At 41.7% G+C, this 18,414-nt stretch overlaps 1 protein-coding gene across 5 annotated transcripts in view; it reads left to right on the top strand.

Moving 5' to 3' along the window:
- The window catches only part of LOC133551558 (disks large homolog 4-like), a 195,420-nt gene that overhangs the window by 163,612 nt on the left and 13,394 nt on the right, over positions 1-18,414 (top strand). For all 5 annotated transcript variants that reach the window (XM_061898383.1, XM_061898380.1, XM_061898379.1 and 2 more), the window contains exons 9-14: positions 1,391-1,535; positions 5,443-5,578; positions 5,692-5,848; positions 5,939-6,041; positions 6,112-6,226; positions 12,710-12,886. In XM_061898383.1, the coding sequence (XP_061754367.1) occupies positions 1,391-1,535; positions 5,443-5,578; positions 5,692-5,848; positions 5,939-6,041; positions 6,112-6,226; positions 12,710-12,886 (833 nt within the window). The remainder of the gene's footprint in view (positions 1-1,390; positions 1,536-5,442; positions 5,579-5,691; positions 5,849-5,938; positions 6,042-6,111; positions 6,227-12,709; positions 12,887-18,414) is intronic.

The following is an 18,414-nucleotide window of genomic DNA, read 5'->3' as shown; positions in this document are numbered from 1 at the left end:
CTCAGGGGGGCCAGATCTTGCCGGACATATTATTTTATATGATCCGTAAAAACCTGGAAATATGCATTATAAAGTCTATCCATCCATTTTTCTAACTTTGGTCCTTCTCGGAGTCGCAGGGTGGCTGTAGCTTATCCCAGCTGCACTCGGCTGAAGGCAGTGTACATCCTATACCAGTACATGACAGAAAAAAGTACATATATTGCATATATTTTAAACTTTAATATTGTGTACTAATGTAAATATATCATACATACATACATACAAACTTTGTTTTTGTTAAAATAAGACTAAATACTCTATCTGATTGCATTATAATTTTAAAGCAAGTTATTCATCAAATTGTACACTGTAAAAATGACAATGGACTTGACAGTAAAAAAAAAAACTGGCAGCTTAGTTTCCAAAATTTGATCTTAGAAAAATGACGGTACATTTTACCACTATAGATTTTACAATAAAATTCAAGCGACTGGCCCTGCGATGAGGTGGCGACATGTCCAGGGTGTACACCGCCTTCCGCCCGATTGTAGCTGAGATAGGCGCCAGCACCCCCCGCGAGCCCAAAAGAGAATAAGTGGTAGGAAATGGATGGATGGATTCCAGCGACTGAGCTTCCAGCAAAATCTATAGATTAATTTTTACAGTGTGCGTAAGAAATATATAATATTGTAATCAAATGCATAGGCAATTATGTAATACCAGTGTTATATTTTATATAGTTTAACTTTATAGGGTTTTTTTTATCAATGCTGTGCGCAGTATGTATTATTCATTACTATTTTTTTGTAAAAAAAAAAAAATTATTCTGATACTGTATGTAAAAACCTGCACTGCAACCATATAATTTCCCTGTTGTGGGATGAATACAAGTCTGTCTATCCATCTATCTATCTATCTATCTATCTATCTATCTATCTATCTATCTATCTATCTATCTATCTATCTATCTATCGATCTATCTATCCATCTATCCATCTATCTATCTATATATCTATCTATCTATCTATCTACTGTATCTATCTATCTAATATCATGAAGCGAATCCATACATCATATTCATGTTTTTTTATTGTTATAAACGACTCCCTAAGGGCAGCCATAACTGTAATGCGGTCCTTAATTAAAATGTATCTGAAACCCCTGGCCTGAACTAAGAAATAAAAGTAGCTGTACAAGGGAAAATAATTGGGTTTGTACTGAACATTACAGAGTGGGCAGTGATAATGTTATTTTCGCAATTATAATCTATTTGTTAATGTCCCCATGCACTCTGGTTGGTGCTGTTGACTGTGCTGCCTTGATTATGAATGCCAAGACATAGTCCCTCGCTTCTTTCAAGTGCTCTACTACGACGATAATAATTGTTTTCGCTTGTTTGTCCAATCAGGTGAACCACGTGTGTCTGGAAGACGTCATGCACGAGGATGCTGTGGGGGCTCTGAAGAACACAGCCGAGGTGGTTTACCTCAGGGTGGCCAAGCCCAACAACCTGTTCCTGACCAACTCCTACAACCCTCCTGACCTCACCAATAGTAAGTCTGATCACATAACTTTGAGGCGCCTGCATTCAGTAACATTGGTCAGTATCAAGATGTCCAAATCTGTAGTGAATGCGTTTCCAGGATTGCACGCCCACAGAATGCATCACATTTACATAATCAGTTAAGAATAGAGGAGCAAGGACATAACTTGCTATTCATAAATGGCTGCAGATGAATGTGGGTTAAAATCAAAGCTCTTTTTTAAATAGAGAATTTAGCTTTTTCATGAAAACCTTTCTTTTGGGCTGATTCATTTGCTACTTGAATTCTACCTTTGTGACCAAAACAAGAAGCAAAGCACTAACATCATTATCCATGAGTCAATCTTTTTTTTGTGGAAACAAAGCCTTCCAGTAACATTTTCATTTTCATTTATTTATTTATTTATTTCAGACCATGACACAGAAAAAGTACTAGGTAGACACCATATAATAATATTAATTAATATAATACAAAGGGGAATCTACATCCATCCATTCATTTTCTACCGCTTATTCCCTTTGGGGTAGCGGGGGGCGCTGGTGCCTATCTCAGCTACAATCGGGCGGAAGGCGGGGTACATCCTGGACAAGTCGCCACCTCATCGCAGGGCACAAAGGGGAATGTACAGTATGTAAACATGATGATCCAGTTTTACCTGAAGGGGAGTGGGAAGAGGATAATTTATTTAATCCCACCCCCAGTTCTCCATTTAGTGATTAATACATTGAGCTTCACTGTTTGTTCAAAGATTATAATGCACATGTGATATCATGGTGGCATTACCACAGGTTACAATAATGATTACACTGTAACAATAATTTGTAGCGACAATGTTAATCGACAATATACCAACAATGGCAATAGATAATTTACCAACAATGTTAATAGACAATATACCAACAATGTTAATAGACAATATACCAACAATGGTAATAGATAATTTACCAACAATGGTAATAGACAATATACCAACAATGATAATAAACAATTTACCAAAATGGTAAGGAAACATTGAGCACATGTTGAAACTATGAGACAGAGTACTACTGCAATTTAAATTAAAGACCTTCATTTATATATTTTAACCAGACCCGATGGTTGTACAAAAGTTTAAATCAATTAATAGTTTGGCATTGCTTGTGTTGTAAGTTCAGTTTATTCCACAGTTTTACTCACCATGCAGACACACAAAAACGTTTAAAAGTGGTCTGAGCTTTTGGTATTGAGAAATATCCAAAACCTCTTATGTCAAGAGCCCGCACTGGTGTGATTAAAAAAAAAAAACGTAGGTTAAGCGGTAAGCATTTAGTAAATGCTTTATATAAGATTATTGATGTATTATATTTAACAAGATCGTCCAATTTTAGCAACTTTGATTGCATAAACAGATTATGAGTATGTTCTAATATGATCAGATGATTAATTGTCTTCTGGTAAGTATCCCCCTAAACTTCAACACAATATATAGTATGAAGTAAGAAGTGCCATCCATCCATCCATTTTCTACCACTTATTCCCTTTGGGGTCGCTGGTGCCTATCACAGCTACAATTTTCATTAAAATGTGTAGTTTTGCTTTGTTTATAATTGAGAGGCTTTGGGAGATTTTTGTTTTGAACAGTCTGACATGGGGTTTCCATGTTAGTTTACTATCAATTATTACTCATAAAAATGTATTATTTATGATTTCAATTATGGTACCATCAATACTTATTCTCTGTTCAGACATTATGTTACGATTATCAAACATCACTATCTTAGTTAGATTTATATTCAAGGATAATTTAATTGTGTCCATCCATTTTTTTAAATTATGTTTAGTAACCCGTTTACTGTATTTATGAGCTCATTACAGTCATCACTACTGTAGAATTTAGTTGTGTCGTCTACAAATTGTATATGTTTCAAAAATATCATCAATATACACATTAAACAGTTTTAACCTCAACACGGACCCTTAGGAAACACCACAATCAATGTCCAGAGTTTCTGATAAATATTGACTTTTTTTTACTAACTGTACCCTCCCTGTTAAATAACGTTTTAACTAGTCCCCAGCCAGCCCTATAATTCCATATCTTTCCATCTTATCTTGTAAGATTGAATGATTAATGGTATCAAAGGCTTTTTTTAGATCGATAAAAATACCAACTGCATACTTTTTATGCTCCAGTGCATTAGTCATTTCTTCAAGAGCTTGAATTATTGCCATTGAGGTTGTTCTTTTGGACCTAAAACCTTACTGACCCTCATTGATTATATGATGTTTCTCAAGAAACGTTTCAAGTCAAGAATTAAATAGTTCCCCTATAATTTTTGAAAACTGCGGCAAAAGAGAAATTGGTCTGTAATTAGTAAAATCATGTTTGTTATCACTTTTGAAGAGCGGAATTACTTTAGCGATTTTCATCTTATTTGGAAAGCGGCCAGTCCGAAATGACAGGTTACATATATAAATTTAGGGTTTTATAATATTCAGTACACATTTTTGAACCACTGTAATGTTTACAGTATGTAGTGTTAAGGCAAAATTCCAGCAAAAGGCAAATCTGTTTTGGGTTAATGTGGATCTATCTTATAAGGTGTGATCACCTAGTAGACGTTGCCTTACTCTCTCTACTGCATCCTGGTTTGGAATACATGTGAACAGGGAGGTCGAAACAATACTTTCGTTTCGTGTTTGTCAAGTTTTAAATCTCTGATCTTTGCTACAAAGTGAATTGAGTTTTGGACATGGTCACTGGAGCACTTACTTTTACACTTCCGCACAATGTTTGTCACTTCCCGCTCATTTGTAGCAGAGAGGAAGAATGACAAATAATTATGTTTAATAGTCAATTTTGCAACTCCATTTTCTTAGAAATCAACAGCCAACTTAAGACCAACATTTACTAAAAAACTATTGAACGTATTCACTACATTACTCATATTACAATATTCACCGTCTTCATCCATAAAGTAATCAGGTTATTTCAACTTTGAAAATACTAGTTTGATCAGGCTATTAAAAATATCCCAATTTCCTTAAATATTGTTTTTGTTTTAATATATTTTTTTATAGTATAAACTATAATATCAGTTAATTTATTGTTGTACTTCTTATATCATTGTTCAACTTCTTTTGTTTTCACGTTGATGAACAGTTTGTAGAGATTGTTTTTCTTTTTACAGGCATTAATTATTCCTTTTGTAATCCAAGGGATTTTTTTTATGTTTTTCTTTTATGAAATATTATTTCACATGACAGTGCTTATTATGCAGGGAAGGGAAGATGCCTAAAAAAATTACAATAAGCACAGTCCACATTTGTTTCTCTGTAATCGTGGACCGCTAAACTAATGAACATCGATCGTTTTCTCAGTTACTATTCCATCCATCCATTTTCTACCTCTTGTCCCTTTCGGTTTCGTAGGGGGTGGGTGGGGGTTGCTGGAGCCTATCTCAGCTGCATTTGGGGAGAAGGCGGGGCACACCTTGGACAAGTCGCTACCTCATATTCATTAATATATTTTTTGCAATAGTGTTTTTGGTTTTCTTGAGATGACAGTCATACAAAGTAAAAACAGGTAAATGGTCAGTGATATCACATATACTGGCCACTGGTGATTTGATTTCACATGTTACGAAAAATGTTGTCAACGATTGTGGCACTATGTGTAGTTATTCTGCTTGGTTTCGTTATGGTTGGATACTATTGACAAGCTGTACTTTGTGTCAATGAAGTCAGCAACATTTTTTTGCTTGGATAGATTGGACAAATCAATGTTAAACTCACGACAGGTAAATATGTGTTTCTGGTTTTACAGACCAAAACAGTTTACCCATCTATATGTCAAGTATCCGTACTTATGAATTAAACTGAACATAAATGACCACTTCTCGCCGTATTCGAAGACTCCCATGGTTTCTTTTCCCAGCGTATTCTCACATGGATACTGAACTCAGCCACCCCAACTACCTTGGCTCAGATTACCCACAAGCTCTCACTCCCACCTCGCCTAGTCGCTTTTCGCCTGTTCTGCACGGCATGATGGGAGATGATGACATCCCCAGGTAAGCCAGGGTGTCGGAAAGACATTATGGTGGTCTGAAAACCAAGACACGACAGTATCTTGTTTAGTATTACTTGTTGTTATGGGAAGTTCATTCCTCCATTACTTTTGTAGAGAACCTCGCAGGGTTCTGATCCACCGAGGCTCCACCGGTCTAGGATTCAACATCGTTGGAGGGGAAGATGGAGAGGGGATTTTTATCTCTTTCATCCTGGCAGGAGGGCCAGCTGACCTCAGCGGGGAGCTGCACAAGGGCGATCAGATCCTCAGTGTAAAGACACATTACCCATTTCCCATGCTAATAGAAGAACCCAGTAGTCATTGCATGCTTGTTAACATTTGAGTTGTGTGTGTGCAACAGGTGAATGGCGTGGACCTGCGTATGGCCACGCACGAGCAGGCGGCTGCAGCATTGAAGAATGCCGGCCAGACGGTAACCATCATCGCTCAGTACAGACCAGACGGTATACCTCAGCAGCACAGCGAAAGTTCATTTATGGAGCTCAAATAAAAGAGGAGATTTGTCCATTTCAGAGTACAGTCGTTTTGAGGCAAAGATTCACGATTTGAGGGAGCAGCTGATGAACAGCAGCATGGGCTCTGGGACGACCACGTTAAGAAGCAATTCAAAAAGAGGCTTCTACATCAGGTACAACAATCGTACAGAGTAGTGGCACTGTGTGTTGTAATCAAGACAAAATTATAGACTTTGAGGAGTTAAAGTTGTTAGAGTGGTCTTAAATAAAGGGTCCTCAACGGTTTCTTCTTAATGTAGTCAATCGCAACGCATCACCACGGCCAAAAATAAAGCCACCACACCTTAAAAATTTATGGGTTTTTTTTTTACGTGAAAACAAATTAAAGTTACATAATTCATTGTAGCAACCAGAAGAAGACACACAAAGTCTGACAATCTTTTTTAACTTGTTGAAAGCACAACAACAACTCTTGAATGAGAGAGTAAGACAAGTCAATTTTACAATTGAAAGCCTCAAAGTAAAATTTTATTAATTACTACTCAAATTGCAAAATATCTTGCCTGAAGTGGTCTGTGGAAAGTTGACGAATTTCACAATCAAAGCCCAACTTGGACAACACAACAAAACCAAGGCAAGACAAACAAGAACGTTTCAAAAATTACAACTTAATTATAACACCTCCACACTCAAGCACTCATTGGGAGGCAAACAACTGGGAACTCAACTGATAATGAATCACACAATAGATGGGTAAAGATATTGTCCAGCAGAAATCTTACTCAACAAGAAAAAGATTTATTTACAAAAGGGTTGAACTTTGCCATGACTCCACTTGAGGTTCCTACAGTTGATTTGATCACAGCGATGGAAACAGCCATCAAGAAAGACAACCGAACAGAAACCAAAGGGGAGCAAATACGGCTGAAAGTGACAGCAGCTCTTTCTAATGCCAAGCCTACCCCCAAACATCTCCTAGAGGAGAGGAAGGCAGTAACATCACTGGGCAAGGATGAAAACACCACAATCCTGCCAGCTAATAAGGGGAATGCACAGTCATTCTAAACACAACTGACTACCAAAACCAGTTGCTTACACTCCTCAAAGACTCCAACGCATATAAAATACTCAAAAGGGACCTCACAAGTGGGTACAAGAGAACAATCATTGATTACTTACAAACTCTACAAAAGTCAGAAGCCATCAACCGGGCGTTGCATTACCGATTATACCCACAAGAAACCATCCCTGGTATTTATGGCCTTAGAAAATTACACAAAAATGGGGCTCCCCTCAGACCCATTCTCAGCAGCATTACCTCTATGACATAAACATTTTCTAAGTATGTGGCCAACATCTCAGCATCTTTGGTTGGCAAAACTCCACATCATGTCCAAAACTCAATTGACTTTGTAGCAAAGATCAGAGATCTAAAACTGGACAGAAATGAAACTATAGTCATTTTTTTATAGCTTTCCCAAACTCCTCCCATGTTTGAGCTTCTGCCTCTGTGACCACCAAAACCACACCTATCCGCTGCCTCTGGGCTCGATAGGACTCCTTTTTCAGCTTGACGGCATCCTTCAACGCTGGTGTCCACCAGCAGCTTGTGGGATTACCGCCACCACAGGCATCAACCATTTTGTGGCCACAGTTCTGATCAGCAGGCTCGAGAATAGAGGCACAGAACATGGTCCTCTCAGACTCAATGTCCCCTCAATGTCCAGCGCCTCCCTTCTGACATGTTCAAAGTTCTTCTTGAGGGGGTAATTGAAACTCTCTGGTGGGAACTGTAAGACATTCCCAACAGACGCTCACAATCTGTTCGGGCGTACCAGGTCTGACCGGCATTCTCCCCCACCATTAAAGTCAACTCACTGTCAGGTGGTGATCTGTTGAACAATCCACCCCTCTCGTTACCCGAGTGTCCAAAACATGAGACCACAAATCCGATGACACGGGCACAAAATCCATCATCAAACTGGAGCAAACAGGCAAACGTAGCATGATGTTTTACACCAGTGTATTTGTTTAGTGTATACATTGCACATTAATGTTTTTGGAGACACATGCATGGACAAACACAGCTCATTAGCATTAAAGCTACAAACAAAACAAAACAGCAGCGCTTTTAAACTGTCTAAATTACATCACTGAGTCTCAATTTTGAGAAATACACTTTTAGTACATTACTTGTGTGACCTCAGAGGAGACTTTAAATTAGTTGAAACATATTAAAACATTGGAAATCAATGACTGGTCTTTAGAAAAATCTATCAACTATTACAACACTTTAAGACACAAAAAATGCTTTTCAAGTTATAAATTAATTCTGCTATATTATGTCATTTTTTTTCTTTCGTCCGAGACATACTATACAGTGTGGTGGCAGTATAATCACATACTAATTCTGATCAGTTGATTGCCTTAGGGAAGAATCATTTTAACAGTCTACTGCTGGTCATTACCATAAGTGGCACGGGCATAAAATTGTTCATGTAGTAGTTAAGTGCTGAAATGAACGGAATTCAGTGCATGTGCGCATATTACAAAACAGGGTTTAGTGCGTTTGGCATTTTAAAATGTTGAAACTAGTTTTAGTAATTTATGAACCCCTTTAGGAAATGTAATAAATATGGTGATGAAAAAAAATAATGTCTTGCAAAAGCTCCTTGCACATTTTAACCAGCACGAAAATACCAAATACCAATCATTGTGGCTGTATGTTTCCTCATATTACATTACGATAATAGACTGATAGTCATTAAAATAATAGGGTGTCAGTGTAACCTGTTTAATGAGGTAAGACTTGTGTAGAACTGTACTTCACATATCTCACAACTGATTTGCCTTAAGCAATCAGTGAAGAACAGTGATGAAAAAGTCATACTCAAATAACATCAAAGACAAAGATGAAAATAGCAAAAATCATTATGATTACCGTATTTCCTTGAATTGCCGCAGGGCATATAGTATGCGGCTGTCTTGAATTACTGCCGGGTAAAACTCGCTTCCCAAAGTAATTAGCGCGTGCTTAGTATTACCACCTGGTCAAACTCGTGACGTCACGAGTGACACTTCCCCTGTCATCATTTTCAAAATGGAGCAGGCGGACTTCAATACCGGTAATTTGAAATTTCATAAAGGGAAGAAGATTAAGAGTTATTTAGTAGGATTTAAGGTCCAATCTTACATCACACACAAATGTTTACCGCATGCCTTTCGTAAGCGCAGGAGTGAGAAGAGGTTTTAAATTAATTAGCGCCCCTGCGGCAATTCAAGGAAATACGTTATTGAAAGTTAAGTTAAAAGTACCAAGGATTGTCACGCACACACTAGGTGTAGTGAGATTATCCTCTGCATTTGACCCATCAGCCCCTGGGAGCTGAGGGGAGCAGTGAGCAGCAGCGGTGGCCGCGCCCGGGAATTATTACAACATTGAAAATGACTCAACAGCCTTATAGAAAACTGTAGTAATTTTATTTGTGATTTTAACATTTTGTTTTTTAAATTACTGTAAATATGAGTACCTAAGGACAAATAGAGTGCGAAAATGTTTATTACAGCACTGTGGATAGTGCCTCACTACACTAAACAAGCAGAGGTGCATCAAAAGGAACTTGAAAATACAAAAATAAATAGAGCTTACCTTAACAAGATCTTTATTGTGACGGTGGTCTCCCATACTTGCCAACCTTGAGACCTCCGATTTCGGGAGGTGGGAGTGGGTGGTGGGGGGGCGTGGTGGGGTGGGAGGCGTGGTGTGGTGCGGGCCGGGTTGGGGGCGTGGTTAAGAGGTGAGGAGTATATCTACCACTACATTCATAGATTCATCAAGTCAAGTACATATATATATATATATATATATATATATATATATATATATATATATATATATATATATATATATGTATATATTTGTATATTATATATATTTTTTATTTTTTTATTATATATATGTATAAATAAAATAAATACTTGAATTTCAGTGTTTATTTATTTACACATTTACACACACATAACACTCATCTACTCTTTGTTGAGATGACGGTTGAACATTCCATCCTTGTTTTTCTAACCATATGCATGTACACTAGATGGCAGTATTGTCCTGTTTAAGAGTGTCACAACACATTGCTGTTTGGCAGACAAACTGCTTTAGGTAGACAAATTCGGACAGCTGTTGTTGTGTGTTGTTTTACCACGCTGGGAGGACGATAATGAAACTCCCTAACAATAAACCCACATAAGATAATTCTACAGTTATAACGTCATTGGGCAGACACGCTCTTTGTACACATCACTCAGGTCCGCATTGAGCTGGCGGAGGCGTGGCCTCCAGCTTCGCCTGAATTTCGGGAGATTTTCGGGAGAAAATTTGTCCCGGGTGGTTTTCGGGAGAGGCGTTGAATTTCGGCAATCTCCCGGAAAATCCGGGAGGGTTGGCAAGTATGATGACAGGTCACATGACGAGGGTTTGTTTTTCAACACGTTTGTAAACGTATCTATCCATTATGGCGTTTCGTTCCTCATTAGCAACGTCTTTTTCCCCAGTTTTGTATTCAGCAATTGTTTATCCTGAACCATATTTGTATTTTCTATCTAATTGCTGAATTCGCTGAGACGTGCCGCGAGAGAGTGGCCCCTGCCGGACTCCTCATGTTAGCTTCCGCCGTTGAGCTAACGTCAGCTAGCAGGCTAAAAAGTGCTTCTTGTTTGAGTGTGATTCAGCGCGACTGTCGCATCGTGAATAATGCAATAACTTTTAAACAGGCGAGCCAATTGCATTTCAGAGGACGTTGGCATCACTTTTAGTGCTAAGTAAGGCGATAAGGCGATAATGATATATGTTGTCATACTAAATGAAACTGTCATCAATTGGGGCCACCATCTTGGCTCTACATATCAGCTGTTTGGCGCGACAGTTTTGAGCATGCACACAGTTACAACAAGATACATCACAATTCATACGTAAGGTATATAATATTTAAAAAGCTTCTAAACATTGATTGTGTATGTGTTACAATAGAACTGTGTTAATTGTCCTAGTTGACATATGTTGCGGGGGAACAATTTAAGGGAGACACAATAAAAAGCTAGAGGGGTCAGTGTGTAATGATTGTACTTGCTGAAGCTTACAATAGTGAATTGAAGTATAGTGAGCGTAACTAAGTATATTGTAGGATATGTCACTGTCAATTATTTTTGTTGTTGTTTTGTAAGTTCTCTGTTTATTCAGCATAGACAATTCAGTAAATTACAATACTGGGTGCATATAGAACACACTAATAGCAATGCTCAAAATTTTTCACATTCATCATCAGTTTTTTTAGGCACAAATGGTACATCTTTGAAAAAAACATCCTTAATATTAGGTAGCCTTGTTGCATTGTTAAAACATGTATTCGACTTTAACAGATGATGAAATACTTTCACCGATTTGGGGTCTCTGTCCCAATCTATCCATCCATCCATTTTCAGTACAACTTGTCCATATTAGACTCACAGGTGAGCTGGACCCAAGCCCATCTGTTGCCAGGCAACCACAGGACCGCTTCACACCTATGGAGAATTTAGCGTCTCTAATCCAGTGTTTTTCAACCACTGGGCCGCGGCACACTAGTGTGCCGTGAAATACAGTCTACAAAGTGCCTTGGGAGATTAAGTCATTTCACCTAAATGGGTTAAAAATATTTTTAGTAAACCAGTAATTTTAATCCGCAAATATTGTGCCGTTGTTGAGTGTCTGTGCTGTCTAAAGTTCGGCTGAGTAACCGTGTAATAGTTTTCCATATCAGTAGGTGGCAGCCGGTAACTAGTTGCTTTGTAGATGTCGGAAACAGCGAGGCAGCGTACAGGTAAAAAGGTGTCTAACGCTTACACCAAAAATAAACAAAAAGTGAGTGCCCCTAAAAAAAGGTTATGCAGAACGTAACTAGAGCTGAACTGACTACAAAGTGAACAAAAACAGAATGGTGCGCAACAGCAAAGACTTACTGTGGAGCAAAGACGGCGTCCATGATGTACATCTGAACATGACCTGACAATCAACAATGTCCCCACAAAGAAGGATGAAAACAACTAAAATATTCTTGATTGCTAAAACAAAGTAGATGCCGGAAATATCGCTCAAAGAAAGACATGAAACTGCTACAGGAAAATACCAAAAAAAAGAGAAAAAGCCACCAAAATAGGAGCGCAAGACAAGAACTAAAAGACTACACACAGGAAAACAGCAAAAAACCTCCAAATAAGTCACGGCGTGATGTGACAGGTGGTGACAGTACACCTACTTTGAGACAAGAGCTATAGTGATGCCTGGATGGTTATGGTTTAAAGTCATATCCAACAATTGCGACAACTTTTTACTGTCAACTAAGTTTTGTTTTTTAATAATTTCTGCTGGAGGTGTGCCTCCGGAGTTTTTCAACGCAAAAAAAATGTGCCTTGGCTCCAAAAACTTTGAAAAACACTGCTCTAATCCCCCCTCACATGCGTGTTTTTGTACCCACCAAAACCCACGCTAGCACAGGGAGACCATGCAAATTCCACACAAACCCGGATCTCCTGACTGTGCTAACCACCAGTGCCTGTCTCTACATATTTGCTTTTTTCATAGATTTACATGGTTAACCTAATTTTTTTTCCTTTTCCAGGGCTCTATTTGACTATGACAAGACGGCGGACTGTGGATTCCTCAGTCAGGCTGTTGGCTTCAAGTTCGGAGATGTGCTCCATGTGTTGGACTGTGGGGACGAGGAGTGGTGGCAGGCCCGCAAGGTCACTCCCCAGAACGAGGATGAGGAGGTTGGCTTCATCCCTAGCAAACACAGGTTAGACATTCTTTCTTTGCCAGGCACCAATAAAATGCCTTGTAGAGTTCTAATTGCTATTTAACTGTCCATTGACTTGTTAATAGCATTCAGGGCCTGATTTACTAGGACCTAAATACCTAGCGCTAAACAGTGTCTGCGTGCAATCTACTAAGACTGCATGTACAATTGAGTAATGGTGCAGACCGCCTTATTTAAATGAGGATTTTGCATATACTATACAGGCATCACCAGAGACACTCTCATTTACTGCACATTCATTTTATCATGCTCCCACCTGTAGCGTGTACAATGTTTTCAAACAAGCAGGAGACATCTACCACTTTTTATGGACATTTTACAAGTCTTCGTGCAGTGCATCTGCATTGTTTGTATTTCTTCACGTGACTTCTTCCCAGAAGTAACATCCAGTGGTGGTTAATCAAGCCAAAATGGCTTTTGTACAGCAAACAGTGCACAAACTATCCAAATACAAAAGAGACTTTAATCTATACGATACGAGCAAAAAATGTAACTTTGCAATGGAATAGATCCTGATACTTGATCAAAAAAAGATATCAAGGATTATACGTCGGTCGCATTCCCAGACATATTATCGATTGTGCTCCAGACGCCATTCTACATGACAAAACAGATGAACACTTTATGTGTGGCTGTCTCAAGGAAATTGGTATCAAGACTCTCCCGGAATAATATGCATCATTTATGATAGTTGCCTTTGCCTTTTTCGCTTTCTTTTATTTAGACTCGTCAAGTAGGTGCTTTTCAAAACACTCGTAGCAAACCAGTTTTTAATAAAAACAAATATTATCAAGATAATACCTAAAAGGGAAATATCAATCAATCAATCAATTTTTACTTATATAGCCCTAAATCACTAGTGTCTCAAAGGGCTGCACAAACCACTACGACATCCTCGGTAGGCCCACATAATGGCAAGGAAAACTCACACCCAGTGGGACATCGGTGACAATAATGACCCAGTGGGACGTCGGTGACAATGATGACTATGAGAACCTTGGAGAGGAGGAAAGCAATGGATGTCGAGCGGGTCTAACATGATACTGTGAATGTTCAATCCATAATGGATCCAACACAGTAGCGAGAGTCCAGTCCAAAGCGGATCTAACACAGCAGCGAGAGTCCCGTTCACAGCGGAGCCAGCAGGAAACCATCCCAAGCGGAGGCGGATCAGCAGCGCAGAGATGTCCCCAGCCGATACACAGGCGAGCAGTACATGGCCACCGGATCGGACCGGACTCCCTCCACAAAGGAGAGTGGGACATAGAAGAAAAAGAAAAGAAACGGCAGATCAACTGGTCTAAAAAGGGAGTCTATTTAAAGGCTAGAGTATACAAATGAGTTTTAAGGTGAGACTTAAATGCTTCTACTGAGGTGGCATATCGAACTGTTACCGGGAGGGCATTCCAGAGTACTGGAGCCCGAAATGAAAAAGCTCTATAGCCCGCAGACTTTTTTGGGGGCTTTGGGAATCACTAATAAGCCGGAGTCCTTTGAACGCAGATTTCTTGCCGGGACATATGGTACAATACAATCGGCAAGATTGGATGGAGCTAGACCGTGTAGTATTTTATACGTAAGTAGTAAAACCTTAAAGTCACATCTTAAGTGCACAGGAAGCCAGTGCAGGTGAGCCAGTACAGGCGTAATGTGATCAAACTTTCTTGTTCTTGTCAAAAGTCTAGCAGCCGCATTTTGTACCAACTGCAATCTTTTAATGCTAGACATGGGGAGACCCGAAAATAATACGTTACAGTAATCGAGACGAGACGTAACAAACGCATGGATAATGATCTCAGCGTCTTTAGTGGACAGAATGGAGCGAATTTTAGCGATATTACGGAGATGAAAGAAGGCCGTTTTAGTAACGCTTTTAATGTGTGCCTCAAAGGAGAGAGTTGGGTCGAAGATAATACCCAGATTCTTTACCGTGTCGCCTTGTTTAATTGTTTGGTTGTCAAATGTTAGAGTTGTATTATTAAATTAGAGTTCGGTGTCTAGCAGGACCGATAATCAGCATTTCCGTTTTTTTGGCGTTGAGTTGCAAGAAGTTAGCGGACATCCATTGTTTAATTTCATTAAGACACACCTCCAGCTGACTACAATCCGGCATGTTGGTCAGCTTTAGGGACATGTAGAGTTGGGTGTCATCAGCATAACAGTGAAAGCTAACACCGTATTTGCGTATGATGTCACCTAGCGGCAGCATGTAGATGCTGAAGAGTGCAGGGCCAAGGACCGAACCCTGGGGAACTCCACACGTTACCTTAACGTAGTCTGAGGTCACATTGTGATGGGAGACACACTGCATCCTATCAGTAAGATAAGAGTTAAACCAAGACAGGGCTAAGTCTGACATACCAATTTGTGTTTTGTTACGTTCTAATAAAATATTATGATCGACGGTATCGAAAGCAGCGCTAAGATCGAGGAGCAGCAACATAGATGACGCATCAGAATCCATCGTTAGCAATAGATCATTAGTCATTTTTGCGAGGGCTGTCTCCGTGGAGTGATTTGCCCTGAAACCGGATTGAAAGGTTTCACATAGATTGTTAGACGTTAAGTGTTCATTTAACTGCCCCGCAACAATTTTTTCGAGGATTTTTGAAATAAAGGGAAGGTGAGACACCGGTCGGTAGTTTACTATGAGGTCAGGATCGAGGTTAGGTCTTTTAAGAAGAGGATGAATAACCGCTTTTTTGAATGCTAGGGGAACAGTGCCCGAGGAAAGTGATAAGTTTATAATATTTAGCACTGATGGACCTAATAATACAAAGAGCTCCTTGATCAGTTTCCCAGGAAGAGGGTCAAGTAAACATGTTGTTTGTTTTATTCTATTTACACGTTGTAACAATTCCTCTAATGTTATTTCCTCAAAACGAGAGAAACTATTTTGGAGGGCAGTATCCGCCGTATATACCATCGTATCAGTGTTAATAGAACCCCGTTGTAGCTGGGACGCATTGTCTTTAATCTCCTTTCTTCCATCCATCCATCATCTTCCGCTTATCCGAGGTCGGGTCGCGGGGGCAGCAGCCTAAGCAGGGAAGCCCAGACTTCCCTATCTCCAGCCACTTCGTCTAGCTCTTCCCGGGGGATCCCGAGGCGTTCCCAGGCCAGCCGGGAGACATAGTCTTCCCAACGTGTCCTGGGTCTTCCCCGTGGCCTCCTACCAGCTGGACGTGCCCTAAACACCTCCCTAGGGAGGCGTTCGGGTGGCATCCTGACCAGATGCCCGAACCACCTCATCTGGCTCCTCTCGATGTGGAGGAGCAGCGGCTTTACGTTGAGCTCCTCCCGGATGGCAAAGCTTCTCACCCTATCTCTAAGGGAGAGCCCCGCCACCCGGCGGAGGAAACTCATTTCGGCCGCTTGTACCCGTGATCTTATCCTTTCGGTCATGACCCAAAGCTCATGACCATAGGTGAGGATGGGAACGTAGATCGACCGGTAAATTGAGAGCTTTGCCTTCCGGCTCAGCTCCTTCTTCACCACAACGGATCGATACAATGTCCGCATTACTGAAGACGCCGCACCGATCCGCCTGTCGATCTCACGATCCACTCTTCCCCCACTCGTGAACAAGACTCCTAGGTACTTGAACTCCTCCACTTGGGGCAGGGTCTCCTCCCCAACCCGGAGATGGCACTCCACCCTATTCCGGGCGAGAACCATGGACTCGGACTTGGAGGTGCTGATTCTCATTCCGGTCGCTTCACACTCGGCTGCGAACCGATCCAGTGAGAGCTGAAGATCCCGGCCAGATGAAGCCATCAGGACTACATCATCTGCAAAAAGCAGAGACCTAATCCCGTGGCCACCAAACCGGAACCCCTCAACGCCTTGGCTGCGCCTAGAAATTCTGTCCATAAAAGTTATGAACAGAATCGGTGACAAAGGGCAGCCTTGGCGGAGTCCAACCCTCACTGGAAACGTGTCCGACTTACTGCCAGCCCGGAAGTCGTTTTCCATGGCTTCCCCGAACTCCTCCCATGTCCGAGTTTTTGCCTCCGCGACCGCTGAAGCTGCACACCGCTTGGCCTGTCGGTACCCGTCCACTGCCTCCGGAGTCCTATGAGCCAAAAGGACCCGATAGGACTCCTTCTTCAGCTTGACGGCATCCCTCACCGCTGGTGTCCACCAAGGGGTTTTAGGATTGCCGCCCCGACAGGCACCAACTACCTTGTGGCCACAGCTCCGATCTGCCGCCTCGACAATAGAGGTGCGGAACATGGTCCACTCGGACTCAATGTCCAGCACCTCCCTCGTGACATGTTCAAAGTTCTCCCGGAGGTGTGAATTGAAACTCTCTCTGACAGGAGACTCTGCCAGACGTTCCCAGCAGACCCTCACAATGCGCTTGGGCCTGCCAGGTCTGTCCGGCATCCTCCCCCACCATCGCAGCCAACTCACCACCAGGTGGTGATCGGTAGAAAGCTCCGCCCCTCTCTTCACCCGAGTGTCCAAAACATAAGGCCGCAAATCCGATGACACAACTACAAAGTCGATCATGGAACTGCGGCCTAGGGTGTCCTGGTGCCAAGTGCACATATGAACACCCTTATGTTTGAACATGGTGTTTGTTATGGACAATCCATGACGAGCACAAAAGTCCAATAACAAAACACCACTCGGGTTTAGATCCGGGCGACCATTCTTCCCAATCACGCCTCTCCAGGTTTCACTGTCGTTGCCAACATGAGCGTTGAAGTCTCCCAGTAGGACAAGGGAATCACCCGGCGGAGCACTTTCCAGTACTCCCTCGAGTGTACCCAAAAAGGGTGGGTATTCTGAACTGCTGTTTGGTGCGTAAGCACAAACAACAGTCAGGACCCGTCCCCCCACCCGAAGGCGAAAGGAAGCTACCCTCTCGTCCACTGGGTTGAACTCAAACGTGCAGGCTTTGAGCCGGGGGGCAACGAGAATTGCCACCCCAGCCCGTCGCCTCTCACTGCCGGCAACGCCAGAGTGGAAGAGGGTCCAGTCCCTCTCGAGAGAACTGGTTCCAGAGCCCTTGCTGTGCGTCGAGGTGAGTCCGACTATATCCAGCCGGAACTTCTCTACCTCGCGCACTAGCTCAGGCTCCTTCCCCCCCAGTGAGGTGACGTTCCACGTCCCAAGAGCTAGCTTCTGTAGCCGAGGATCGGACCGCCAAGTGCCCTGCCTTCGGCTGCCGCCCAGCTCACAATGCACCCGACCTCTATGGCCCCTCCTATGAGTGGTGAGCCCATTGGAGGGATGACCCACGTTGCCTCTTCGGGCTGTGCCCGGCCGGGCCCCATGGGGACAGGCCCGACCACCAGGCGCTCGCCATCGTGCCCCAACTCCGGGCCTGGCTCCAGAGCGGGGCCCCGGTGACCCACGTCCGGGCGAGGGAAATCTGGGTTCATTTTGTTGTAATTCCATAGAAGTCTTTGAGCTGCTCTTTGTCTGATCACTCACCTAGGACCTGTTTGTCTTGGGAGACCCTACCAGGGGGCATGAAAGCCCCCAGACAACATAGC

The sequence above is a fragment of the Nerophis ophidion genome, linkage group LG04, assembly GCF_033978795.1.
Source record: "Nerophis ophidion isolate RoL-2023_Sa linkage group LG04, RoL_Noph_v1.0, whole genome shotgun sequence".
Lineage (NCBI taxonomy): Eukaryota > Metazoa > Chordata > Actinopteri > Syngnathiformes > Syngnathidae > Nerophis > Nerophis ophidion.
Note: the sequence above shows the minus strand (reverse complement) of the source record. Positions and strands in the feature narration are given on the sequence as shown.